The sequence below is a fragment of the Lissotriton helveticus genome, chromosome 9 (assembly GCF_964261635.1).
Source record: "Lissotriton helveticus chromosome 9, aLisHel1.1, whole genome shotgun sequence".
In the NCBI taxonomy this organism is placed as follows: Eukaryota; Metazoa; Chordata; class Amphibia; order Caudata; family Salamandridae; genus Lissotriton; species Lissotriton helveticus.
The window spans coordinates 1,216,226,027-1,216,253,277 of NC_136070.1; the positions used below are offsets into that span (position 1 = coordinate 1,216,226,027).

The window sequence follows — 27,251 nt, forward strand, 5'->3', positions numbered from 1 at the left end:
TATAGAAAGGGCACCCTGCATGGAGTAACCTGTTCTACTCAAACCAGTTTCTGTGATGTCTTCACTTAGCAATACTTTTCTAGATTGTCTGCCTCAGCTTTGTTAAAGAAGGATTATGTGTGTGCTTCGAATGGACATAGAGGCGCAAAGAGGGAGATCAGACCTATTCAGTAAACTGAAAACTAAATGGTGGCGTCAAGGAAAAGGAACTGGAGCTTAGCTGGACCAGTAAAAAGATTTGTTCAGAACTGCAGGTGTGACCTGTGTGTGCTGTGGGCTTTCTGGATTGTATATCATATGGCTGACCTATGGTTTTACATCAATGCTGGGAGTAAGTATGAAGACGTTGGTTGAATAGATAGGAGAGTATAGGGCCTCTGGCTCACTTCTTGACCAAACATCATTTTAGGTTTCCAATCACTTAACAAATCCGAATGATATGCTATGACTGCCCTGATCTATGGAAATACAATCTTAAACCCTGTGAAGTCATAAAAGGTCCCATCAATCCAGCCCTTTTTCCAAATGCTCAAAACCATGCTGCATAATTAATCTTTTTATTTAAATTTGAAAGCTCTTTCCATTTTGTTTGTAGATTGTAAACAAAAGGGCTAGAGGCACAGGAAATAACGTAGATATTAAAATCAACAGCTCTTGGCAATGGTTTTTGGGTAAGTGTTCTTTTGTGGTTTCAGTTTCTGAATCCAGCCAGATTGGTCAGACGTCAACATATGCAGAGGATCGCAAGAACGCCGGTGGGTATAACGAACCGCCTTGGTAGTTTCAACATCTTTGCATGTTTTTTGCCGTTTACTCAGTCCTGCTGCTGTACTGCAGTAAAGGGACCAGCAGCATAACAGGCACAAGTTCTCAGGTAGGGAGAGCGAATCCAACGCTGCATCCTGAACAGCAGCAGCCGGATAGTCCACTGGTCACTGCTCATTCTGCTGTCCTTCTGTAACTGTAGACACAGCTCCTTGGCCCTTGTTAACATCACTGATGCACACCCACTGTCCATCCACGGATTCCTTCCACAGAGTCACCTGGAATAAAAACCGGAAGTATGAGGCATACATAAAATGGCGAATAGTGCCCCCAAGTATCAGAACATATAGACAACAAGAGCAAAAGAACTACATGTCATCAGTGCGAAGAGAGGGTGTCAGACCAGTCTGATCAGGAACAGTAGGCACCATGCATGGAATATTCAACTCTTTACCTGCAGCCCCCAAAGAACAGCCAAACACTTCTGATTGGATATTGTGTACTACATGCTGTGAAATTGACTCCTTTATATGGTGGCTTCTGCATAGCGGATCAGAGACCCCAGGAACCGGACTACAATCGCCAACAACTCCACAGAAGCACAGATGAGAATAGTAAACAGCTGAAGTTGTATTTGGACAAAATAGAGGAAATATAATGCGTGGACAAAGATTATCGGGGGACAAAAATATCATGAAGGTAAGTTTCTGTGGGAAAGGGCAGTTTTACCTTAACACTGCAATTAAGGGGACAGCAGCTGCTACACGGCCCCACCTTTGAGAGGCAATTTTCAGCGTCCACATGGACGGATAGTGATCCGGCTGCGGTACTTACCACTGAGATGCACATTGGGAACTGAAGTTTTTACATGGACTGTAGTTTCCCTCGGCAGTTGGGTCAGCTGATCTCCCACTAATGGGAGCGCCACAATGAGTTCAAAAGGTGGGAGGAGGTGTTTCCCAGGTCAACCAGCGGCATCTGAGGAAGGTGTAAAGCCGAAATGCATAATGCCTAGCTGTTTCCTGTGAATAAAGGCTTCCTGACAAGCACCCCGCTGTGTCCTTGGATTACTTGGTGAAGGTGATCATTGTTTGGAGATATATATATATATATATATATATATATATATATATACACACTAGCAGCCCGTCCTGACGTTGTCCGGGTGTGAAATAGAATCTGTGCAATGTGTGTATTTGGCAAGGGCAATTTATTTTAAAATCTCGCGGTAGACAACATTTTTTGTTTCATTAGAATAGGGACGGAGAAGGCCCAGCTGCAGCCCTGGTTGATGTTAGCAGGCGCGTGTAATTGGTGTAGTGATCCGCCGCCTGAGCCCGGCTACAGCCCTGGTTGATGTTAGCAGGCGCGTGTAATTTCGTTGAATATGAGAGTTATCAGCCGCGGGTAAATACGTTTAATGAGGGAGTTGAGTGACAGCGAGTAGGAGAGGCTGCAGTAATTGTCCCCGCAGACACACTTCATTTGCGTGTTCTCCCGCTTGAGGCCCAGCTGAAGCCCTGGTTGATGTTATCAGGCGCGTGTAATTAGTGTACTGATCCGCCGCCTGAGCCCGGCTAGAGCCCTGGTTGATGGTAGCAGGCACGTGTAATTTCGTTGAATGAGAGAGTTCAGTAACAGCGCGCAGGAGAGGCTGCAGTAACGTTACTTACCAGGCCTCCAGGTGAACGCGTTTGTCACACCCCCAGCACACGGCCACAGCAGACGATCTTCTGATTAATGTACGACCCACATGGCATGAAGGGCGGAACGTAGCACACACCCCCAGCGTGCCCCTTGATGCTGCGCAGTAACGTAATTGGTGCTTGTATGTACGACTCACATGGCATGAAGGGCGGAAACACGCCCCCAGCGTTTGTCACGCCCCCAGCCCACGATGTGATGGCCGTAGCACACGCCCCAGCGTTAGTCACGCCCCCGCCCACAGCACAACACAGACACGCCCACAAGGGACTACTTTGCTGGCACGGTTCTTTTACCTTTTAAATGTATAGAGGAGTTGGCCTAACGGCGAAGGCGCTCGACCTCGGAATCTGCGTTCGAGTCTTGGTAACGATGCCAAACATCCTGTGATTCTGGGCAAATCACTTAATCTCCCCGTGCCTAACAAAAATGAATGTGTGTCCTCATGTAACGTAACTGGTGCTATGTAAAGTGCTCTGATACCGGATTCAGTTCGGGTCAAGTTCGCGCTATATAAAACTCTGCAAAAAAAAAAATAAAAAAAATATGGTGGCCGTCTGCATAGCCTATGTCCTTCTGCTGCAACTGCCCTTTCCAACGCTATATGGAGTGTTGTGATTGGTGCTGTGGTTACTGAGATTACCTGCCTCAAATGGTTGGGCTCTCTCTTTATAATATTAGTATTAATTAATACACGCACACACACACACACATTCATATATGTGTCCTAGTTGTGGCTTTGCTGGCAGCTTCCTGACCACTGGTGGTGCGGGTCAGAAGCGAACACCACGTACGCCTCTTTAAAATATTCAAAAGCTCCTCTCTGAATTAAGGCGAAGCCCACACTCAAGTTCAAAAAGAAAATCTTTTTATAATTACATGTGGTACTTGTAAAGATAACAGGTGTTAAAAAAATGCAGGAATGTGTTTCGCCTGTCAGACCAGCCTTTTTCGACCTAAAATACACCATATTGCTTCAGAATTTAAAGGCTACCCACAGGTGATGCTAATAACATTAAAATGGAAGTTACTGCAGTTTCTTCAAACTGGCAACATTTAAAGGCACATTTCCGTCTGCTTGCATACACCAGCGGAAAGCAAGAACTCGGAGCCGGGCGCTGTAGTATGTTCACGACAAACAGCACGTTCAAAGGGATCACGGCTGCAAAACGACAATACTTGTTTTTTAATTCAAATTCAAGCAGTTCTATTTCCGAGAAAGGAGGGGAGCGCTGCAGCTGCCATAAGATTGAACAAACATTGCTGAAAATCATGCTGCGAAGTGCGGGCCGATAATGGACATTGGACATTTTGAGGTAAACTTATCTGGTAATGTGGAATTAAAAATGCGAGTAAAATGCCTGCCAGCACTCGTAAAAGCAGCGATATGGCATAATATTATTGATGAACATTGAAGGTGCAGAGAAGGCAGCGCGCACCATGGCAAGGATTGAAACGGAAAGTAAAAGACAGCCATGTCTCATTTTAACTGCTGGGATAAGTAAATAAATTCTTGCTTTACCGCTGGTGTATGCAAACAGACGGACATGTGCCTTTATATGTTGCCAGTTTGAAGAAACGACAGTAAATCTTCAATTTTAATATTATTAGCATCACCTGTGGGAAGCCTTTAAATTCAGAACTAATATGGTGTATTTTAATGTCGAAAAAGAATGCTGACAGCCGAAACGCGTTCCTGCATTTTTTTAACACCTGTTTTCTTTACAAGTACTGCATGTTATTAAAACAAGATTTTCCTTTTGAACGCGAGTGCGGGCTGCGCCTTAATTCAGAGAGGAGCTTTTGAATTTTTTTATAAATTATATATATATATATATATATATATATATATATATATATATATGTATATATACATACATACACACACACACACACACACACCCTCCCTAAAGGTATGTAGATGTGGACTTAAGAATAGTAAATCTATACATACCTAATTGCTCTTACATTCTCAATATAGTTGACACAATATTCTGTCCACACGATATTTGTCATCGCTAATCTACCAGACATCCGCTGGAGTACATCACGCGAGGCAAGTCTAATAGGGTATGCTAGTCAACAGCAAGGAGGCATGTAGGAATTAGGACCGCCCCTTACCACTAAAACAAGAATACCAGCCCATCCTAGGTACGTTCGAGCAGATCATAGTGAAAGCAGAGACCTTCCTGACCAAAGCATTGAAGTCAATCGGCTCTTTTAAGAAAAATCTCCCTACAATCACTGTGTGCTAGTGGCTAAACTCTGGCATAGAGCTCAATCAATTTTACAGCTCAGTATCTATTTGTTTATATGTTTGCACATTGAAAATAAAGTCCCAGGACCTACAATTTGAGGAATTGGTGGATGAATGATGGAGTAGGTGTGTTGTCTAACTGTGTACTCAATTTAGGTACAGCAAGTCCTTCAACATTCAATTCTGTCTGTGTAACAGAAAGGCCTGATTTGACGGGACACAATGCATAGCGCCCAGCTCCAGGTCGTGTACGTTGTGTTTCACACAATTACTGTACAGGTCCAGCTCTTGATATAAGGTGCAAAGGCCCAGAGTGAGAAACGAATGAATGAAAAAAACATGTCTAAAGCTCATAGCTACCCTAAGGCATCGCAGCGCTCACAACATCAGCTGACTGAGTAGACACAGATGCTTATGCAGATTTTTGGAACAGCAAGATTTAAGAAATTTTCGGAAGGTCAGGTGATTAGATTCCTGACGTAGATGGAAAGGGAGGACGTTCCAAAGCTTAGCGGCGTCATAAGAGAAGGAACGCCCACCAATTCTTGCTTTTTTAATTTTTGGGACTGATGCAAGAAGGAGGTTGGTCGAGCGGAGGTTTCTGTTAGTGCAATACGGTGAAACAATATTTTGAATAATTGTTGGTCCTTTACCCAAAAAGGACTTGTGAGCGATGCATAAGTCATTACATGTGATTCTCTCAGATACAGGCAGCCAATGGAGCACCCTCAATGCAGGTTTGGCGGATTTCCAATAGGGGTCTGCAGTAGAAATGAAAAAGTGCCCATCCTTGCAGACTTTTTTTACTTTTACTTTATTCGTGTGCAGTATTAACATAGGCCACAAATAAAGTATTTCTCATAGATCAGACGACACTTCATGGAGAACAGAAATCAGAAAACGTCACAGACTACAAGGGAAACGGGTGAAAGGTAAATTGCGGGAAAAGTGCCCATGCCACACCTTGTAGCACAAAGCCACTTTGATGATCCACCTTTGAGCTTTGCAGCCAGCAGTGCAGTGTGGACTTTGGAATTGGAGGACACTGATTTCACGTCTGAGCACGCACAAGTCCCTAATCAAACTCATATTGAAAGTGCACCAACACCAGGAAGCTGAGCCTTCTTCCACAGAACGTCGCGTGTACATGGCAACACACTTCTTGCCTGCATTTGTCACCACTGTAATTGTTGTGCCTAAAAAAATCTAAGCAGTGTAGAAGGAAACCTCAAATGTGAGAGAATTCCCAAAACAAGGTACAGTGACACGCAAGATCTTGTGTCTTCAGTCTCTCAGCGAATGATGGTCGTACTGTATTCCGACAGTTACCCCTTCAAAATCGTGAGAGACACTTTGTGAATACCACAAGCACATATATTTGCAAGTGTTCCCAAACTTTTAGGGAATTTGCAACCTAGAAGACCGAGATTTACTTGCATGAAAAAGATGGGAGTAAATCTTTATGTAACTGTAAAACCACGTTTTGGGCACTGCAAAAGTGTCTTGATACTTGTAAAAAAAATAACAAGCATTAGCATAGCCAATAGGTCTCGTGTCTGGGACCTTATAAGTGTTTAGCAACGCAACAGTTGTGCTGCATAACTAAATACTTATAAGGTCCGAAATGCGAGACCTATTGGCCATGCCAATGCTTGTTCCTCTTGGCTTTTATATGGACACTGAATTTATTGTAAAGCTAAAGCTGGTGCGTATGACTAGCTCGCACACAAAGTGTAAATAACCTGAGTGTATTTCACACGTTGATTTATTTCGAATTTATTGAAGACTAAGAAAAAAGCTGACGCTCATCTATCAAGCACTGGCGTTGCCAATAGGTCTCGCAGTAGGAAAGTTGGAGCTATTACAATTGCAAATAACAATGCCTTTATTTTTGTTTTCATTTTAAAAACATAAAGGGCTTTGTCATTTACAAAACCAATAGCTCCAACTTTCCTACTGCGAGACCTATTGTGCACTGCACAGTGTGGGTGAAAGTGGCACTGCGTGTGTGGCGTTGCGTGTGTGAGTGGCGTTGCGTGTGTGAGTGGCGTTGCGTGTGTGAGTGGCGTTGCGTGTGTGAGTGGCGTTGCGTGTGTGAGTGGCGTTGCGTGTGTGAGTGGCGTTGCGTGTGTGAGTGGCGTTGCGTGTGTGAGTGGCGTTGCGTGTGTGAGTGGCGTTGCGTGTGTGAGTGGCGTTGCGTGTGTGAGTGGCGTTGCGTGTGTAAGTGGCGTTGCGTGTGTAAGTGGCGTTGCGTGTGTAAGTGGCGTTGCGTGTGTAAGTGGCGTTGCGTCGATGAGTGGGGTTGCGTCGATGAGTGGGGTTGCGTGGATGAGTGGGGTTGCGTGGATGAGTGGGGTTGCGTGGATGAGTTGCGTTGCGTGTGTGAGTGGTGTTGTTTGGGTGAGTGGCGTTGCGTGGGTGAGTGTGGTGTTGCGTGGATGATAGCGGGCTTGCGTGGGTGTGAGTGGCGTTGCGTGTCTGTAAATGTTGCTGTGTGGGTGAAAGTGGCACAGAGCCTTTGATGTGGCCACTTACTGATTAGCATTATTAAAATCTGCATGAAAATGTATTTTATTGCCAACGTAAAGATGCACACATGAAATGGTTGCCGCCGGGCCTCAGGGATGCCGGCTAAACGGCTGTGTAAATTTCCACTTTTCATCATTGTCGCTGAAATGTTTGAGGCCGGCCCCAGAGGTTGTAGGCATTCAACTGTGTCTTGATTTGAGTGTGCAATAAAGGTCTTTTAAAAAAAAAAAAAAAAAAAAATGTATTTTATTATTACTATTTATTCTTTGCCAAGCACTCATCACTGATCTGGGCAGCAGTCAAAGTGCATAAATAAAAGTAAGTGAACTCTGATCCTGGGGGATTTTGGTAGATGTTTACGTACAGACATACACAATACAACGCACATACCTTAAATGGAAAATATAAATGCAACTTACCTTTATCTGTCGGGAAAAAAAATTGGGTAGGAAAACTAGTTTGGTTAATGCAATCACTTTAGGCCGTTGCATGCTACAAGCGGGGACGCATTTTTAGTTTGAAGAATGTGATAAGCTGAAGGAGGAGGGGGTGTGAGGGATGAGGGAACACGGCCTGGGGGAAGCTGGCTGGGGAGGGGAGGAGAAATGCAAGGAAGTTAGGGGAGGAGAAGCCGAGAAGCCGCAGAGCGCACGCTGGGCGAAGCCCTTTGATGTGCTGTGCGGCAAATGGAGGGAGGCTGATATGCGTTCATGTTTGAACACGTGGTTCACATGAACTGCATGAAAACGCCAGCAAAAAGCTGGTGGTTTCATGAGCATTTTGAGCACTTGAATTCTCGTTCCTCAATGCGCTTGCGCGCATTTAAGGTCACGAGACCTAAAAAAACATCTTTGCGTGTAGGATGTATAGAACATAGATTTTGTCATTCGTGCCCCACAGGGTTGTGGTAGAGTAGCAATATGTAAAAAAACAGGCATTGATGTAAAGTGTGTGAAACTGCCGGGTATTGCGCTCAATTTATAGGCAGACTGCAGTTTGAATGTTAAAGACAGGTATGTTTTGATCTTTGCATGCCAACTCACTCAACCACACAGCCCTTACCGACCCGTTTTCCAGCCCCTACCCGCATCCACCTCCTAAGATTTTTCATTGAGAGGGTTATCATTCTATCCCACCCAATCCCACCGTACTACTTTCTTTGCTTTTATATTACCTGATGTTGCCGGTTACGTTCTTGCCCCTCCACCCATTTTTTCTTAATGTGCCTGTCAACCCCTTACAAACATTTTCCCCTCCTTCTTTTGAGTACTTATTTTAGTTTTACCCATGGCCTTCTGAAGTGGTTTTCTTTTTAGATGCCCTTCCATTTTTGTTCTTGCATTTCTTTTCCATGTCATGGTAGACATAAAAAATAGACCACCACAAAATTAAACATAACTTTTGTATTTGTAAAGCGCAAGTTTTGGCGATGAGTAACAGATGTTTATTGCTACCCAACTCAATGGTACTCATTTTATCGACCACAGAAGGATAAAAGGCCAGCCGGGATTTGAACTTGTGACATGAGGTCAAACACAGGCCCCTTACAGTGGATGCATCAGTCTACTAAGCCACCAGACGCAGCATCATTTATTGTTATTCTTCCTAATACTTTGCAAATTGTAAGGAGTTTTAAGTTTGATTATAAAGGATCGGAGATTCACAGCCGTGTCAGGTATACTTTTTCAAAACACCTTTGGATTATATGGTAAAGAAATTTCCTCAATCTGACATTGCCCCAAAATGGAATTCAGTCAGCCCACTCTTGGTAGGCTGGTGTTTTGTTATGATGATTGAATCCCACCTATAGGGGGCTAAGCGACACGAGCCGGTAGATGTCACACTAAAAAAAAAAAAAAGACCTGTTAATCTATGAAACTATACTTGTTTTTCTACAGAATAATGTAACAAAGGCTTTGTCATTGTGTCAATCACTAGTATAATTCTCTTTTCAATTTAGGTAGTAAAGTCGGATTTGCTTTCATGGTTACCCCCACTTTTTGCTGGTGTCCGTATGTTTTTTGACTAGTCTGACTGGGATACTGCTAATTATGACCCCAGTCACTGTGCTTCCTCCCTAAATTTGACATGGTAAGAACTTCTGTACCTCTACAATTGGTTAGTGGTGTACCTCTATAAGTCATAGTATATTGTACTGAGGTACCCAGGGCATAGGTACACCAGGGATCTCCCAGGGGCTGCAGCATGCATTATGTAATTCATAAGAGACCACTCAAACTGTGACTACAGGCCTGCTATTGCAGCCTTTGTAAGCTGGTGCTACACCACTTACAATATAGATTTCCTTATATTTGTGTCACTACACTTACAAGCTATAAGTCACCCCTAAGGCAGGCATTTCAATCCTGGAGGCAGGGTGCTGGGTTATAAGTGTGAGGGTGCCCCTGCATTAGCAGACACCCCTACAAACCCTGAAGTAGATTCTCCAGGCTTTGTAAGTGCGCTCAGCCATTTTAATACATATAGTAGCTATCCGTCATTACGCGACAGCTAACTATATAGTGGCTGTGCCGAACCTGGGCATGTTTGGAATCAAACATGTTAGAATTATACACCAACACGTTACAGGTGTTGGAGGTATGATTCCATGCACTGGGGGGGCTTCTCCGGGAAGCCCCTAGTACTCCCGGTAACAGCCTTCCAGAGTCTGCCTGCAAGCTAGTGCTGGTGCCAATCCCCAGACACGATTCTGCCCTCCTGCTGCAGAGCTTGAGCAGGGGAAGGCAGAACAATAGGTTTCCTGTCACAGGAGGGTGTGACCACCTCCTACACATGACTTGGTGTATTGGGCTGGAGTGGGGGTGCTTGCCAGCACCACCAGACTGCTTTGAAGGGCACATTTGGTGCCCTCCTTGCATACTCCAGTTGGAACCAGTTCTGGGATCCCTTGGCTCTCGCTCTGGTGCGAAACTGGACAAAGAACAAGAGACTATCCTCCCCTCTATCCAGCCCCTCCTCTGAGAGTGACCCCTGAGCCGTCCTAACACCTTTTTTAGGGTATAAAAGGCTTACCTGTGGGTGGGTGCTCAGATTCATCGTGAGACAAGACTCGAGCCTTAAACTACATCACTCTTAGACCGCCTGGATACTTAGACTTCGCCTAGAACCGAGACTGCACAAAGGAAGACTACTGCTGCTCCTGGTCTCGCTGTTCTGCATGTCGTCTGGGTCTGTGCTTCCAGGATCTTCAACAGACCTGTGAGCATCAAGGACACCCGAAATAATCGCCCTTGGAGGGAAGGAGTCACTGCCATGCATCTGTAGGTACGCAAAGAAGCTAATCGGTCTACTGCTCCTGACGCCCCACGTGCTTCGAAAGGCTCAGCAATGCAAGTGGTGGTTCTGCAACTCCCTCGAGGCCTGAGCTGTTCTCTCTGCAATTTTGAGGCCAGTATCTCTAGTCTGAACTGCTTGGACCAAACGCCTGTACACTGCATCGACTTGCCGTTGCCAAGGCTTGTTGGCTCTGCACTCCAGAGATCTTCGGGCTACAAGAAGCTCCAGCATCCCATCCTGCCAAGTACAGCTTCTTCACTGCATCCTCTGCACCATGGGCCTTCCTTCTTGGTGAGCTGCTCGAGGTACACCTGTGACTTCTGTGCTTTCGGCCTGTGGGTCCTCGTGAGGATCTTTTCCCGCTTCAGAGGGCTCCCCGGATTGCTTGGGGCCTACTCCAACTCCTATGCTTGTGGCAAGTCCCTTGGACCTTGCTGGTCCATATGCTGCCCCTTCTTTGCTTTCCGCACCTGTTGCAGCTACCAAGGCTTGTTGGTGCTCCCGCCAGACAGACCCCTTGATTCTTGAATTCCGATGTGAGACAGCTTGTGCACAGCTTCCGGTCTTCCTCAGAATTGCCTGGTCCACACAGCTGCAGCGACATGGTCACCGTCAACTCCTTTGAACGGTCTGTCATCATGAGCATTGCTCTTCCCTGCCTTATGGTCACCTGAGTGGCATAGACACTGTCCCTTCTGCTAACAGGTTCTCCTCTTCAAGAATACACCCTTTGATTCCAACGGACTCTTCTATAGTAGCATCTTTCCTGAACTTCTCTAATTGTGGTCTACAGCGGTTTCAGACATCACTTTGCACCTATGCACCCGGCTTCCCTAGAATAGGTATCCTGGTTCCTGGGGTATCCGGGTGGGGTGACTCTCCAACCTTTTGTCTTCCACAGGGTTACTTGAGGGTCCACTGGGAAGAGTCATTCTTCTTTAAAACAGCAACTGTGACTTCCCCATTGGCTTCTATTGGACATTCAGCTATGTTTCCACTCTGCACCCAGCCTCCGTGGGGTTCCTGGGTTCTCACCTTGGGTACTTCCTCCGAGTCTCCTCGTCCAAGTCCCAACTTTAGTCGCAGTTCGCCTTCCACTTTCCTAATATAGGGTGTGGTCTACCCTGGACACCACTGTATTTTGTGCTTACTTTCCTGTTACAGTTGAAGTATTCTTGTGTATTTGTGTTTACATCTCCGGGTAGGAGATATAATAATGCGTTTGTGAGTGTAATAAACAGAACTATTTTGATATATACACTTGTGCGGTTCTTTTTCATTTAACCTACACTACATGATTAGATCTGGTAAAACAAGCTGCTTATCACTCCTTCAAGATAAGCTGAAGGCTGCTCTCCCCAGCTACCACTTAAGAGAGCTTTCTGAGGTTGTCTATGACCACTAAAATCACCATAAGGGTTGTCTGGACTAGTGCAAGGTGCTTCAATTAAATAAGTGAGCACCATATACTAAGCCAGCCTCCTACAGTTTATTAAAGTCCATCACAGCGAGCAACACTGACCACACCCACGCCAATATAAAGGGAGCACAACTTCATTGACTGATACAGGCTTCTATGGCGGGCCAAAAGGCGGGACGTCCTAATGGAGAAAACGCCTTCTAGACGATACAGAAGTTATAAACAGCCCAGAAGCTCTTGCACTGGTCCCACAGACTTGGCTTTCCATTAATTAAACCTTCAGCGGGTCTGCGAGCACAGGACTTGCAAAACCAATTCATGGATAGTGGCTGGTAAAGGGATAAAGCCTCCTTGGACCTGGTCTCTCCATCTACTTTGCCACACCACTCTTGCCCTCTTGTTTGGAACGGTAGGGGCAATGGCAGCTGTCCCCTCCTTTGGGTCACTGAATATGAAGGACAGCGATACCCAAGGGAATAGGGAAAACCCGCTCTTTTTATTCTTGACACCGGTGTCTGGCCACATCACTCTCCTGGAAAACTCCATATAGCACCAGGAGAAGCAAAAGAGATGAAATAACAGTGGATGTGGCTTGCTGCATTGCAGTGCTGACAACAGCAAGCATTGCCCAGTGCTACTCCACTTCTATAAAAGAGCTCTCAATATGCTAAAATGGTTGGCTGACAGTGATAATGTTGATTCCAAGAACTTTCTAAATCTAAGTGATAAACAAGCCTGCTGGCACAGCAGCTCGATCACATCATACTTCAGCCAGCTCTAACCTTCTTCGGGCAGACAGTTGCACCCACCTTATTATCTCCGCCAGACACAGCCAGGATGTTGGCTGTAATGGACCAGCTCACATGCCACACCACATCATTGAACTTGTGTAGCAACCGAGGAGTCCAGGAGTTGCCAGCTGCATCGTCACACGTCCAGATGAACACTCTGCCATCCTGGAGAAGAAAGGAACACACGGTATCACAAGAGGCCCACTTGGAAAGGTAGCAAATGCAGGGGGCTGTGCCTCAGCAGTTATTAGTGTTGCTTTAACTGAGCTGTCCAATGTAAACCAAATGTAGCAGCATTTCATCGTGGATTTCCAACAGTGTTCTGTAATACTAGTTAACTACATTACTTATACCAGTAAGTTATCACCTTGTATCGCTTCCAGTGATGGAGTGGAATGGTCTGTGAGATATCCACTAAGCAGACTCAAACTTTTAGCAGGGACAAATGATGGAGTGGACATCTTTTGTAGGCACCACATCTTTGAGACAAACTCATGTTGTCTCTCTAGCAGCACAAAGCTACTGAAGCAGCTAAGATTACTTAGGGATACCAATCACTCCGCATCTTTACGGGAGTTACTGAGACTCACAACCAATGCTTCCTTACGATTAGCTTAATTCTTCCTCAGATGATCAAACAAGGAATGAAATTGCTCACTGCCTCCCTCCTAAGACTGAAAAGTAGGGAGGCTAGTAAGACAACAATGTGGCACTGAGAACAATATAAAGATGGTTGAATTGTGATGGTAAATATTCACAAGCATACATAAAAGACAACTCTCTGGGCATACTTAAGCCTTATGTATGCCTCACCTGTGAGCAGCTGGCAATAGCACTTGTGGGCAGGCCAATCGAAGGTGCCCAGGCCACATCCCGAACCCAGTCACTATGCGCCTCTAGCTTCTGATCTTCTTTCCACTGCCCATCTTCCTCTCTGAAATAAAATAAAAGGGTGATCAAATCCATCATGAAGAGGAGAGGCATCCAACAAGAAGTTAAAGATTAAGAAAAATCAATGGCACTTTAAGATTCTTCGACATAGAATGATATTGTACTCAAAACAGAAGAAGATTCTAGAAAGAATCCACTGCAAAAACTTCAGCAGCTCTTAAAACCTTTATTTATCACGCTGCTTATATGAGGATCAACAAGTTCTGCACCATCCACTTGGGAGTAGGGGAAGCTGTAAACATCACCTGCACTAACACTTTTAAAAGGGGCTTACCAGGGACAGAAAGGTACCACACACATGCGCTTATTATCCTGCCTCAAACTGTTTTACTACCCTCCACTCCATTTGCAATGAATCAGAGCAGACTATCTTTAAACTGAGGCTGTATAGATATAAATGTAATTTTCCGATGCAAGTACCAGTCAGAGCAATAGTCTGACAGTTATTTTATTTGACAAGAGTGTATCTATTTGTAGATGCAGTTCACAGTATAACACGTAGATGTGGTAGGGAAATAAACCATAGAGATGGCTGAAACGTGGACATAGATGATGATCTCCGAGAGATAATCAGTAAAACAAAACAGGTTTTATGTTATCCAATGTTTGCAAATGTAGAATTTCATGCATAAAAACATTCAACATTGTGTATTATATTTATATGTACATTTTCAAACCTTCACAAATGCAAATACTTCTAAGTGCTGTTTCTGTAACCATACATAACCTAATGACTTTGCGCTCTCCCTACAAAGAAAACATTCCACAATAAAAAATAATTTGTTTGTAATGTATTGGTGTTACTCTGTCCCCAATGTTGCCATAAACTATAAAGGGCACAACCATGTTGACAAACAAGACCAGATATGAGAAGTTCACTTCAAGAAGATTGTTACCTGTGGAAGATCTAAGGGAAACAGATATTTATTCAAAAAGCCTTGAGATAGTAGTAATATCCTCTTGAAATTATGTTTGAAGTAGGGTAAGAGGCTTGCACAGGACCAGGGCTCAAACCAACAGCCAAACAATACTCTAAATGTGGGTACAGGTATACGTCCATGGAAGACCAAAGTCACCACAGCATTTTGAGGAATTTGTTTATAGCTAACCATTACTTTGGCCAGTGAAAATGAGGGGTAAACTAGCATTCTCTTCAGTCAGCACCATAGAGTTTGATTAACTACAGAGAAGAACTTGTATGTTATTAATTTGTAAAATTAGAACACTAAGATATACTGCTTGGAAGGCAGTTCACCTGATAAAACATATTTGCATATTTGATTTTGAAGCATCAGGAATGCAGATCACAGAAGCCTTTAACATTTAGGTATTAAGACAGTGAGATAAAAAAATGTTTTAAAAAAACAATGGGCGTGGCAAAAGGACAGAAACAATAGCAACCTGAATTCTGGGTATTTGGAAAAGAGAACTTAGTGACCAGGAATGTGACCATGACACCCTCAGAAGACTGCGAAGTGAAACAGTAGTCAGCTTCCCGTGTATTTGTTTTTAATATCTGACTAACAAATACATGTTTAATTTAACCAACATAGGCCACCTTTCACTTATTTGGAGAGTAGAATAAATTAAACCCACCATGGCATACCCCTGATGGTACAATTTGCAGATTATTTATGTCAAGGCTGAAATTGGTGGCACTAACAGTCTAAGGACTGCACATTTACATATGATTTGGACATGGACAAACATGTGAACTGATATTAAGGGAGATTAATCCAACTTTAGCTGAGTTTGTAAAGCTCATTGATTGCCCCTTTAGAAGCAAAGGAAATATTCTACAAATAAAGTTGATGGATTGAAGATGCTTTATATTTTCTACTACCCTGTACAAACCTGTAACAAACCCTTACTACTGAGAATGATATAGCGATAAGACTTACTTCCAGATTTTAACTAGGTTATCACAACCGCCAGATGCAAATCTCTTGATGTAATTTGGTTTCTGGCCAGACGGCTGATCTACGAGGCTACCGGGGACAACTGCAGGTGCCCAGCTGACAGCATTGCATCCGATCTGCGTGGGAGGAGAAAGCAAACTAAAAATATGTCTTACTATGCACTTGAACACTAGTCTACATAGGAAACACGTATTGATGCCAGTCCTTTTGGATTTTCAATGGTCAGGATTTTTATAAAACACTCTTGGGGGAGCTGCTAGGCCCACGCCAAGATTGTTAAAAAACAATAGAGAAAAATACAGAAATGGAAATTGAACAATTTTTAGGTTTAAAAAAAGCACACATTGCCATAGTAGTCCCGGAACTACTTAGTGTGCTCTTTGTGAACCAGCAGAATGCCGTCACTCATAGTGAAGTTAGCCAACAGCAGAAGTGGGTTGACCCATTGCTGTATACTGTGGAGGGTGACATAAAAACCTAAACAACAGAATAACTGACAAATGAATGAATAGGGCTGGCTAAAAGTCCTTATTATAAGTTTATTATATATGTAATTTTACTAAAAATGACATTCCAATGCAAACAAATTTCTTATTGCAGAAAGTTCATATTAATTTCATCTTCATTTAGGGTACGAAATGAGGCAGAAATGCTGCTCACAATACTTCCTACTCTTACATAAACACTCACCTCCCTATAATCGTCATTGTGAGAGTCAGCAAGTTTGTACAGTTTGCAGCATGCATTTTATCAACTGCTGCATTAGAGACCAAATGTGAGAAAGCAATGGGGTTTTCAATGAGAGGAAGGTTTTTTTTTTTATTTTTTATTAGGAATATGTGAAAGGTGGATACGCAACCCGCCCCCTTCTCTTGCATTTAAGCTGTACTTCTTGGAGCTTTAAGAAGCCAAATGCAGCACGCTTTCTACTCAGTACAGCTTTCACAAATAACTGAAGTCTTCTAACCCTTGGTACAGTCCCACAAGAGGACTGGCCAATGAATCCTCACTATTAGAACTAATATCCTTCCAGTTTTGAGCCATTATGCACACTGTTGTGAGAACCACCAATGCATGCAAGTAAGGATCATTTGGAGATTGAACCCCACAATGTTTATGTTTTGTGACAAAGTTCTTCAAACAACATTACTATTTTTCCTAAGCTTTTGTAAAGCGTCAGGAGGACATGGTGGCAAATAATGGCTTTTTTTTCGCTCTAGCACTGGCCAACATATCAGTTTCCTATTCCCAGTTCGATCGAGGATATGTTGGCCAGTGCTGGACCTGTAATGGCAGGAAATAGGATGGGGAGGCCCAGCTCTTTTGTGGCAAAGTCGCTCCATCCACATTCTTCCATAGCATCCATCTCTCCTTGAGCAATGGAGTAATCGGCTATTTCTGCGCAGGTGCACACACCGTGGCCACCAAGCTCAATGTCCAGTTGAGTCTATCCAGCTCTTCACTGTAGATCGGAACAAAACAATGTATGGTAGTCATAGATAAAAGGCAGGGAATATAAATCTTACCGTATGTGCATTGCTTATCTTTTTCACTTCCCATGGGCCATCGCCTGTATAGGTGAGCATGGAGATTGCTCCGTCTGAGCTGCCGCATGCCAGCATCAGTCCATAGTCATGCGGGGCCCAGCACACAGAGTTTACTGTTGAAAGAAGAATGGGTTAAGTAAGCTTCATAGTCCCATGAACAACACTTGTCCACAATTTATGCTAATACCAACTCATACAAACAGTGTTCTTCTGCAGACTCATGGGTCGCCCAAAGCATGCAGTGTGTAACTTTACTTCAACATTGAAATCCTGAATATAGGAAAAGCCAAATATACAGCACACTTCAGACGACACTCGAGATCTCCAAAGTCAAAATACAATTCGGATGTATTGCATATTTATCCAGTAAAGCATGAAACGGTCTCCCTTACAAGAATAACCAGCAAAAAGTACACTTGTGTAAACCGCAAATAAACAAATAAAGTTGTACCAGAGTAAGAAATAGTCTTTAGCAAGTCATTCAAAACAACCATTAGCCTCAAGTAGCTTTTGGGCATGTTCCAGTTCACAAATGCATCAAAAGCCAAACACATGACCAGATATCGTCACATGTGCCTTTCCTCCATTGCCAAACGTTTTGTCTCCTGATTAAGTTGATGTGTGCCACATCGGACATTTGCAGAAGACTATATATTATTGGAATGGGCCTGGTCATCCAATAGCTCTCTTGTGAACTGTGGCAAAATAAAATATGTCTGTGGCAGACTTCAGCCCATTTAAAGCTCTAGATCAAAGCGAAAACAATTGCAGAAATAAATATTAATACATATTAGGAGACGTGCATGTGCTTGTAATGCTTAATGACAAAAACGCATAATAGTTATTTCTCTTGGAGAATTCTACCCTGATAATTGAGCAGTAATGGCAAGGACCTCCAGAGTACAAGGCAGGAAGGAGCTATTTATAGTCTCGGACAGATGTTGCATGCTGTAGAACAGATTATTCCAAGATTTTTTACCCGGTTGGTTACGGGGTCCTAACCATTAGTAATGTCATACCTGAAGAGTCGTGCCCAGTGTACTCGTAGCTCTTTTCCCAGGTACCATTCTCTTCTTTCCACACTATCACCTTCCGGTCGTAGGAGCAGGAGGCCAGCATGTTTCCGTACATGGGGTGAGCCCAGGCGACCTGCCATACTGGCCCCTCGTGACTGAAGAAGGCACAAATAAATGTTTACTCCACACCTTCGTATATGTTACACAAGCAAATCTAACACTAATAAACACTAAATGATCAATAGAATTATTCCTCCATTCAGCATAAATAAATTGAATGACATCTACTTTTAGATGTGACTAACAGTACAGTCCAGAGTACGCCAGACTGTCAAAGCAGCTGCAGCACTACACAAATCACAAACTATCATGGATGGTTTTATAAGTTTCCTGTATTTGGCTGGTAAGTGATGGGCTTTCTGAATCCAGTTACAGAATGTCAACTTGTAGGCGGATTTTCAAATCTCATACAGGGGTATCTTTTTACAGGGACATGGAAATGTAAAGGGAAAAAGAATCTGCTACAGAAAAAACATCTTTATTCCAAGCAAAGTAATGAGCAGTCCCAGCTAGATATGGAAAATAAATAACTGCTGACAGTCAAAAATAGGGTGTTTGTCCAGGCAGGAGGAGCATGCATGGGACCAACAACAGAAGTGGGAAATCGGTCGCTCAATACCAGAGCCAGACATCTGAGGAGCGGAGGTCCGAAAGACAAAACATTTACATGAAACATGATGAATAAATGAGGGTTCTGACATTGATGAAGGCCGCCGAAGTAGCATTAGATGCGAAAACTCAACAAATTAATAAACAGGGGAATTGAAAACAAGTAGGTGGGAGTAGTGTATGTGAGCAGGATGATGAAGATTTGAAGTGTAAGTGACTTCAATTTCACAGAAAACTTCAACTAGATCCCACCCGCTGTCTTAGTTGGATACAAAAAGTTACCTTCTTAACCCCTTCGACGCTCATGACGAGCTGGGCTCGTCATGAGGTAGCCTCCTCGCACGCTCATGACGAGCCCAGCTCGTCATGAATAATGGGTTTTTGTAAAGCCCAGCGCAGGAGCAGAATATCGACCGCACGCATGCGGTTAAATGAGGGTCTCTAGAAATATAGTAACTGCTCATTTTTTGCTGTTCGGTTTTGGGAAGGAGGAGGAACACAAGTGCAGTTATGTATTTGGCAAAGCATCTACTCACCCACGGAGATCAGCTATGAGGATCTGTCCTCCATTTTTAACATCAAAGATCTTCACAGAGCGGTCAGAGGAGCATGTGGCCAGCCGCGTGCCATAATAATCCATCTGGGCATCATGCTGTGAAGACAGAACTCAGTCAAACAACACTCAATTTGCCAGGGCATAAGTAGGACATCATCTTCTAAAATTTGAGGTCACTATCATGTAACTCGAAGCATGTTTTGCTATGCGGTAACAATCAGACACCCACTCTTCAATACACTTCTGGACCTGTGAAGACACTGTTAGGTTAGACTGCAACTCTGAAGGACTGCTGCCTGCTGGGTTGCTACCCTGCTTTATGAGTCAGAGGGATTTGCACCTGCACTTGGCCCAGGACTCCCACAGTGACTCCAAGGGATAGTCTGCTGGCCTCCTGTTCAGAGTCACAGGGACATAGCAGGCTCAAAACCATCTGAACCAGCACCTAGATCCAGCAGGAGCAAGCCCCCGAGTGATGGCCGTCAGGTCCTGGACCTTTGGTGTGGTCACAGAAAGGCTGAACTGAAGTTTTTCGGCTCTTCACGACTAGGCCAAAAACCTTGTCACACGCACAGCCCACCGACCGGACTCTTTGAACCACAGCATCAACCACTCCTGAAGCATGGCACAGCAATGCTCCGGCCAGCCCGCTAACGACAACAGGATCTTAGTGCTACAACTATACGTGATGCCAGGCTTGCTCTTCGCATACATCGACCACCATCAGCGGCAATTCTCTGCTCATCTCGGCACCCTACACCGCGAACTGGACAGAGAAGGTAACTTTTAAGTGGACTATCCTGGTCCTTGTAGCCGACTCGATCAGTGTTGGCCTGAACTTGTGACTTTGCCCAGTCTCGCATGACCAGATAGCCGCGAGTGGTGCTTTGGGCTTTTTGGCGTTATGTTTACTTAAATTGTTTTTATTGCATATCTCCGTTTCTTCTGGTTGGATTTTTTTTGTTTTTGTCTTGCTTTATTTATTAACTGTTGCTCTATTTTTCTAAATTATTGCGGTCTTTTTCTTGAGTTTCGTTATCGCTTTATTACAGTTTGAAGTGCTGCATGAATACTTTACACATTGCCTCTAAGTTAAGCCTGACTGCTCTGTGCCAAGCTACCTGAGGGTTGAGCATGGGTTAATTTGGAGTTTGCTTGTGCCGTACCCTAACAAGGATTGTGGTTGCTGCTCGAATAGTTTCACCCCCACAACCAGTAACCCAATTTCTCATAATAGTGTTCTGCCTTAATGAACACAACACTTAGCGCAGAGCACTCATTATTTTTAAAGGAATCTTCTTTACATGGCTAATTGCCAGTGGTGGAATACCTGGAGTCACCGTTTTAGTTTGAAACAGGGGCCTCAAATAAGCCCAGACATTACATTTTCCATTCACATATGTTAAGAAATATTAAGTATATACAGACTTAAATAGTGTTCTTTGGCATTTATGTGAAGCATTTCATGGTCACAATATTAGTAGAATAATAAGAGGACTTTAATAATAACACGTACTACATGTTTCCATTCTGGGATGATTATAGAGTCACAATTGGCATTGGCTTGATTAGGTAGAGTTTGTGTGCTAGAGATTGACCAGCTGGCAACTTCAGAAAGCAATTTATGTTTTAAATAAAATGTTTTGACAAACTCACCGTCCCTTTTAGTGTGAAACACAGGTGCCACAGTATACCTGCGTTGTGCATATGTTCATAAGTTCAACAGAAACATACAATGCCAGACATAAAATGTCCATACAAACATGCACATGTATATAAATTGTACGTGTGTAATGGTTGAGAAAAATACTTACAATCATATCCTCGTGGGACGTATCCACTGTGTTAATTACAGACACCTGTAAGCACAAGAAAAACAGTGTTTATAATAGGCCTCAACTGTAGAGGTGGACATAAACTGTCACGTGTAATTCTTGTAACCATTTAATAAATGTAATGTGGAATTAATATGCGTGTACTATCAATATGAGGGACAGAACAGAACAAATTGTTTTGAGGAAAATGTTATTGAATAGCGAGGGAAGGACCACTTTTAGAATTTTCATATATTAAGGTCAGTAAAGTTAACTGGAATTAAACTCTTAGCCTCAAGCATACGCTTGTATATAATGTGTGTAGTCTATTTAGATGTATTCAAAATTTCACACTTTTGAGCGTACTCAAAATCATATCACCACATCTCCGGATTAGGTTCTCTGGAAATAATTTGAGACCGTCCAAGGATAATTATAAGGAGCACTGCCAAAGCATACTACACAGGACACTTAATTAAAGGGAATATTATTGAAGGGTGCAAAACACTGACTTGACCAGGACGGAAATATAGCCAGCGATAAGATACGAGAATTCTTTAGAAACAGACGGCCCTGAGGAAGTCGCTGGTTAATCTTCATGGGCGACGAAACACGTGCTGGCTTTGTGGCTAGAAACTAAGAATTGGACAACAGACTGAACGATTAAAAATACAACTGTGAAACACGGAGTGTGAAATTTTGAATACATCTAAAAGGACTAGCCATAGTATATACAAGCGTGTCCTTGAGGTTAAGAATTGGTTTTACAAGTGATCCTTTGATCACACATTGAGGAGTGGGGCGATTCTCCCTCCCTTATGAGCACCGCACTCGTACTAATGCTGTGACAAATACTGTGTGTTATTACTTGTTCAGCACCGGATTCCTTTTTTTGATCGCCCATACCTAACTGGAATTCAGGTAATATGCAATACGTATTTGTGAACAACATACAGTTCAATGACTTATACCTCTCATTCCTAAATATTTTGTTACCTCAAATAATTTATACATCCATTGTGTAGTTATTTATGAGGTGGTTTAAAAAGGTACACATCAGCGAAACAAACAGGCTAGTGATGGCATTTTACCACACTCATATCATGCGATTGCATTAGGATACCATTCTGGCTCAATTTAGCACAAATGCAAACAATTTGAGCAAGCAGGAAAAGGGGGGCTGGAAACATACTGGTAGCAAGACTTCTATCTTGAATATAAAACGATATTATCGCTGCTAATGAAAAGTAGGGTCAGTGGAGGTACACGAAACTCACCAGTAATGAGAAGGGAATTTAAACACATTATTCATTCAGCTTTTGGTGTTTACCACGATCATTCTAGTGCATGCATTTTATTTTTTAGACCAGTGTATAGGCGAAGAATTAAGATTGCTGGTTGTTAGGGACCTGGTGTCTTAAAACTAAACGGTGATGTGTACATGCAGGGCACCTTCGACACAAACAAAACATATTAGGACCCTGCGATAACCATGAAACTATAATAGCACACTATAAGATATCAATGCTTAAATATCCCATGTGCGACTACTTAAAGAATAACCATTCAATGTCACAAGAAATCAGTTGTTTACATTCTACATAATCTTTTATAACCTACTGTATGTTTGCTTTTTAAGAACTTCTACTCACCATTCAGAACAAATGGAGGGTAAGAACTTTCATAGAAACATCCTCTCCTCTGTCTCTATATCCACTCAAAAACGAAGGTACACTTAATAAGACACGCAGACTGAGTGTTTATTTGACCCGACATACAGCCCTCTATCATTATTTATCACTACCGCCTACAGCGGTCGCTTAAACTTGGGGCATTTTTTAAATTACGGGTACTATACCAGTCCATTGTGAACCATTAACGCTGTGACAGTGACAACCTAATTTATGTGTCCAAGTGTTTGTATGTATACAATTAGTCCGTAGACATTTATATCGTGCAGCGGTACAGAGGAACATCGTATTTGTTGCTCCTCATCATGATTATGGTTTCTAGTGAGTAATTGGCCCATCGTTTTTAAATACCCATGTTTTTCAAAAGCATTAATTACATAGTGCAACTCACCCCAACCACATAAAGTTAACGGAGTTTATAATGGTTGAATTTAACCGCAGTCCTATTTCTATGGCGATGTTTGTTTAAATAGGAAGTAGGAACGGCCTCCTTTCGTCCAGGGGCAGAGCCAGCACAGGACGTGGAGACCGTTACAACACGCGGGTGAGGATGGCGGCGATATACTAAACAAACTCGGAGACGAACTGGTAAGATGCACTGACCCGTTAACCGTGGTCCCCTTGTTCTCCTACCTTAGCTCGGGTTGAGAAAACACCCACGCACCCTGAAGACGAGCGCTAACCTCTCAGCCAAGTTAAAGCGTTTTCGTATTTATACGGAGCACACTAACTCGTATTTAAAGCCTAAAATCAGTCATGTAATTTCTTGGGTAACACGCATTATAACACGAGAACTATGCCTGCGTATAAATTGCCGCTTCACTGTTGAAGTTGATATCTTCTGTCAGTAGAGTAAAAACCGCTTAAATTTCCCTGCCGTGCATGTTTGTGACCTAGCCATCTGACAGCAACATTGACACAGTAGGAGACGTCTAAAGTAGAGAATGAACAACACTCATGTTTACAAGTAGAATTATCACAGTCCCTGCATTTATCTCTGATTTATTTACTGAGTTTATAGACACTTATGATGTTGACTGAATATCATAACTACCAAATCATGCATTCTTTGTTAGGTCGAGCCTAGACGTGCAAGCAATGCGAAGCATTGCTTGCGGTCTGCTCGAACACTATTGCTGTCCGTTTCTGGGAATGTAGACACGAGTCGGACGCGCGCTTTTCCAGTCTCAGTTTTGTCCGTGTGAGCGCGATTCTGAGACGCGCTTGCGCAGACGCACACACAGCCCCTGCTTTCGCTTGGCTCGCATGCACTAACCGCACACACACACAGCCAGCCCCCACCCCCCTGCACACACGCACACACACACACAGGCGCGCGCACACATACACACACTGCCGCCCCCCACCCTCCCTGCACACACACATACACATACAGACACGCACGCATACACACGCCGCCGCCCCCTACTCCCCCCCTGCACACACACACAGACACACACCCCCGCCCCATGCACCGGGAGATCTGCCATACCCCCGAATCGGTACTTACTGGTTAGGCGCCGGAGCGGTCAGCGGAATCTCCACCTCTTCCTCCTCGTACTCCGGCCCGTCTAGAGTCAGGCTCCTCTGCAGCTCCGGAGGCTCCGGGTGGAGGAGGCAGTGGTGGGAAGGCGGGCCCGGCTTCAGGGGAAGGACCGATAGGATCATCTCCCGCTGGGGAAGAAGGTGGCGAGAGTGGCTGCAAAACAGGCAGCTTCCCCCAGACCGGGGACGCATCCCCGCCAGCCTCCGCCAACATCGCACGGAGCGGAGGTTGCAGGCCCCCAGCGTAGGAAACAGGCCCCGCGGTGCACACACTGGGCGGGTGGCACTACCAGGAGCGGAGTCTTCCAAACGGAAGAGGAAAAGGGGACGAGACCCGCGGCACAGGGAGGCGGTGCGCGCCAGGCCTCTGTGGCTGCCTAGAACCTGTGCGCGCGCTCCCCAGCACGCATACACACGCCGCCGCCCCCTACCCCCCCTGCACACACACACAGACACACACCCCCGCCCCATGCACCGGGAGATCTGCCATACCCCCGAATCGGTACTTACTGGTTAGGCGCCGGAGCGGTCAGCGGAATCTCCACCTCTTCCTCCTCGTACTCCGGCCCGCCTAGAGAGTCAGGCTCCTCTGCAGCTCCGGAGGCTCCGGGTGGAGGAGGCAGTGGTGGGAAGGCGGGCCCGGCTTCAGGGGAAGGACCGATAGGATCATCTCCCGCTGGGGAAGAAGGTGGCGAGAGTGGCTGCAAAACAGGCAGCTTCCCCCAGACCGGGGACGCATCCCCGCCAGCCTCCGCCAACATCGCAGGGAGCGGCGGTTGCAGGCCCCCAGCTTAGGAAACAGGCCCCACGGTGCACACACTGGGCGGGTGGCACTACCAGGAGCGGAGTCTTCCAAACTGAAGAGGAAAAGGGGACGAGACCCGCGACACGGCACAGGGAGGCGGTGCGTGCCAGGCCTCTGTGGCTGCCTGGAACCTGTGCGCGCGCTCCTCAGCCTGTCGCGAGCACACCTCCTTCTGGCTACTAGCTGTGCGTGCACTGTCCCAGCCGCCGCAGTCACAGCGGGCCGAACTCTCCTCTCAGCTGGATTCGCTGCCGGGGGCAGGGTGGGGGGCGGCTCATAGGTTCTATCTGCCTTCCCCGTTGAAAAAGAGGGCTCTTCCCATTCTTTTCATGTCCGGACTTGAAGAGCGGGAGTGCTAAGACTGTTTCCATTGCAAGGTATCGGTAGGTGCCCCAAGTTCTGACCCTGCCGACGTCCAGCGCGCAATGGACCCTTAGTATCGTGACAATTGCACCACGCTTTGCTTCCCGTCTTAGGCTTCTTCCGGGTCAGCCGAATTCCACAAATCGGGCCGTGGCACGCCCGACAATGTCCCTTTTTGTAGCGCCTCTTGCCAGCTCCCCTCGTGACCTCATGGAGGGATGGCCATCGTGGTCTTTACTGACCCGAAAACGAGTATTACGTTTTCAAAGCCACTTAAAATAGGTATTTTACAGATTTATGACTAGCTGGAATCCCTCCTTTCATTGAAACCTCTTTATCAACGCGATTGGCTGATGTTGAAGTCTGGTACGCAACAACTGGTTCAAATATGTTCTCTCAATGTTTCAAGCTTTATTACAAATGTCACCAAAATTTTTTTAATATTTCACTTCTGTTCTTGGATTTTCGTCAAAATAAAATACAATGAACATAATCTTCCCAAAAGTTATTTAGAAAAATTTAAGCTAGTGCCATTATAAATTACAATAACTTTTATTTAAGTATTAATGATTTAAAAAAATAAAAGCCATTGTTATTTGTAATATCAATACATCCAAGTCATGTAAATACCACACATATTGCATTACAAATGCTAAAGATGTCACATTTGCGAAAGTTAAAACTATTGGCATTATAAATGACAAAGCTATTAATTTCGCTATTTTCAAAACCAACACATAAATAAAAAATGTGTCATTTACAATACCAATAGCTCAAACTTTCCTAATGCGAGACCTATTGCATTGCAAATGCTTGTTTTTTGGAATGTGGCTCACAGTGCTTGACTCGGACCCGGTGTGTCCCCAGTGTTTCCCCCTTCTGTTAGTGCTTACAACACGATGCACTTTTATCTGTTAGATACTCTAAATTAGAGAACATAATTAGTGCTATATAAAAAAAAAAAACTGAATTTCACAATGTGGTTGGTTGTCTTTTTGTTTCCCTATTCTAGGAAGCGAAACTAACAGTACAATCAAGTGTTGAAAAGACACTTTTTTCTGTAAACTACACAAATGGTGTAAGTACTTATCTGTCTGTCCTGTATGTCCTGACGAATGCTCTATAGACCCGGCTGGGCCAGAAAGAGCAGAAACATGTCGACCGTTTTTGAAAAGATATAAAGGTGATTCAGTAACTTGATCAACCACCATATCCAACCATTTTTAATAACATTACCTCTCCTTTTTTATATTAAAGGTTCTTTTTAGGTGAGGCATTGTTTTTTAATCAAAAACCTTGTTTCTTTCCTTTACCTTCTCTCTGGGGGTGCCCCTCATTCTCTAGACACTGCTATCCAGACCAGAGGTTGCCTCAGGATGAGGCTGGCATTCAGCACGTAATTGAACACCCGATGACTATGCCATAACGCTAAACGTGGGGCGGATAACAGATATACACCGCATTTGGCATCATAGCGTTTATGAGGGCGATCCATTATAACCAATGGTTATGAAGCTACAAGTGTCCATTCTCCTTTCTGATTAATTACCTATTACAATGGGGAATTGAATGGACCTAGACTCCTCCTCCCTACTGTTTGATTACGTGCTTT

General features: G+C 44.2%; 1 protein-coding gene across 1 annotated transcript in view; it reads right to left on the reverse strand.

Moving 5' to 3' along the window:
- Positions 1-541: 541 nt before the first annotated feature.
- SEC13 (SEC13 homolog, nuclear pore and COPII component) overlaps positions 542-27,251 on the reverse strand; it is a 38,984-nt gene continuing 12,274 nt past the window's right edge. The window contains exons 2-9 of the mRNA XM_078661684.1: positions 21,236-21,280; positions 19,402-19,517; positions 18,200-18,351; positions 17,160-17,293; positions 15,616-15,749; positions 13,577-13,697; positions 12,782-12,928; positions 542-1,043 (exon numbers count right to left, since the gene is read on the reverse strand). Of these exons, the coding sequence (XP_078517810.1) occupies positions 933-1,043; positions 12,782-12,928; positions 13,577-13,697; positions 15,616-15,749; positions 17,160-17,293; positions 18,200-18,351; positions 19,402-19,517; positions 21,236-21,280 (960 nt within the window). The 3' untranslated portion in view covers positions 542-932. The remainder of the gene's footprint in view (positions 1,044-12,781; positions 12,929-13,576; positions 13,698-15,615; positions 15,750-17,159; positions 17,294-18,199; positions 18,352-19,401; positions 19,518-21,235; positions 21,281-27,251) is intronic.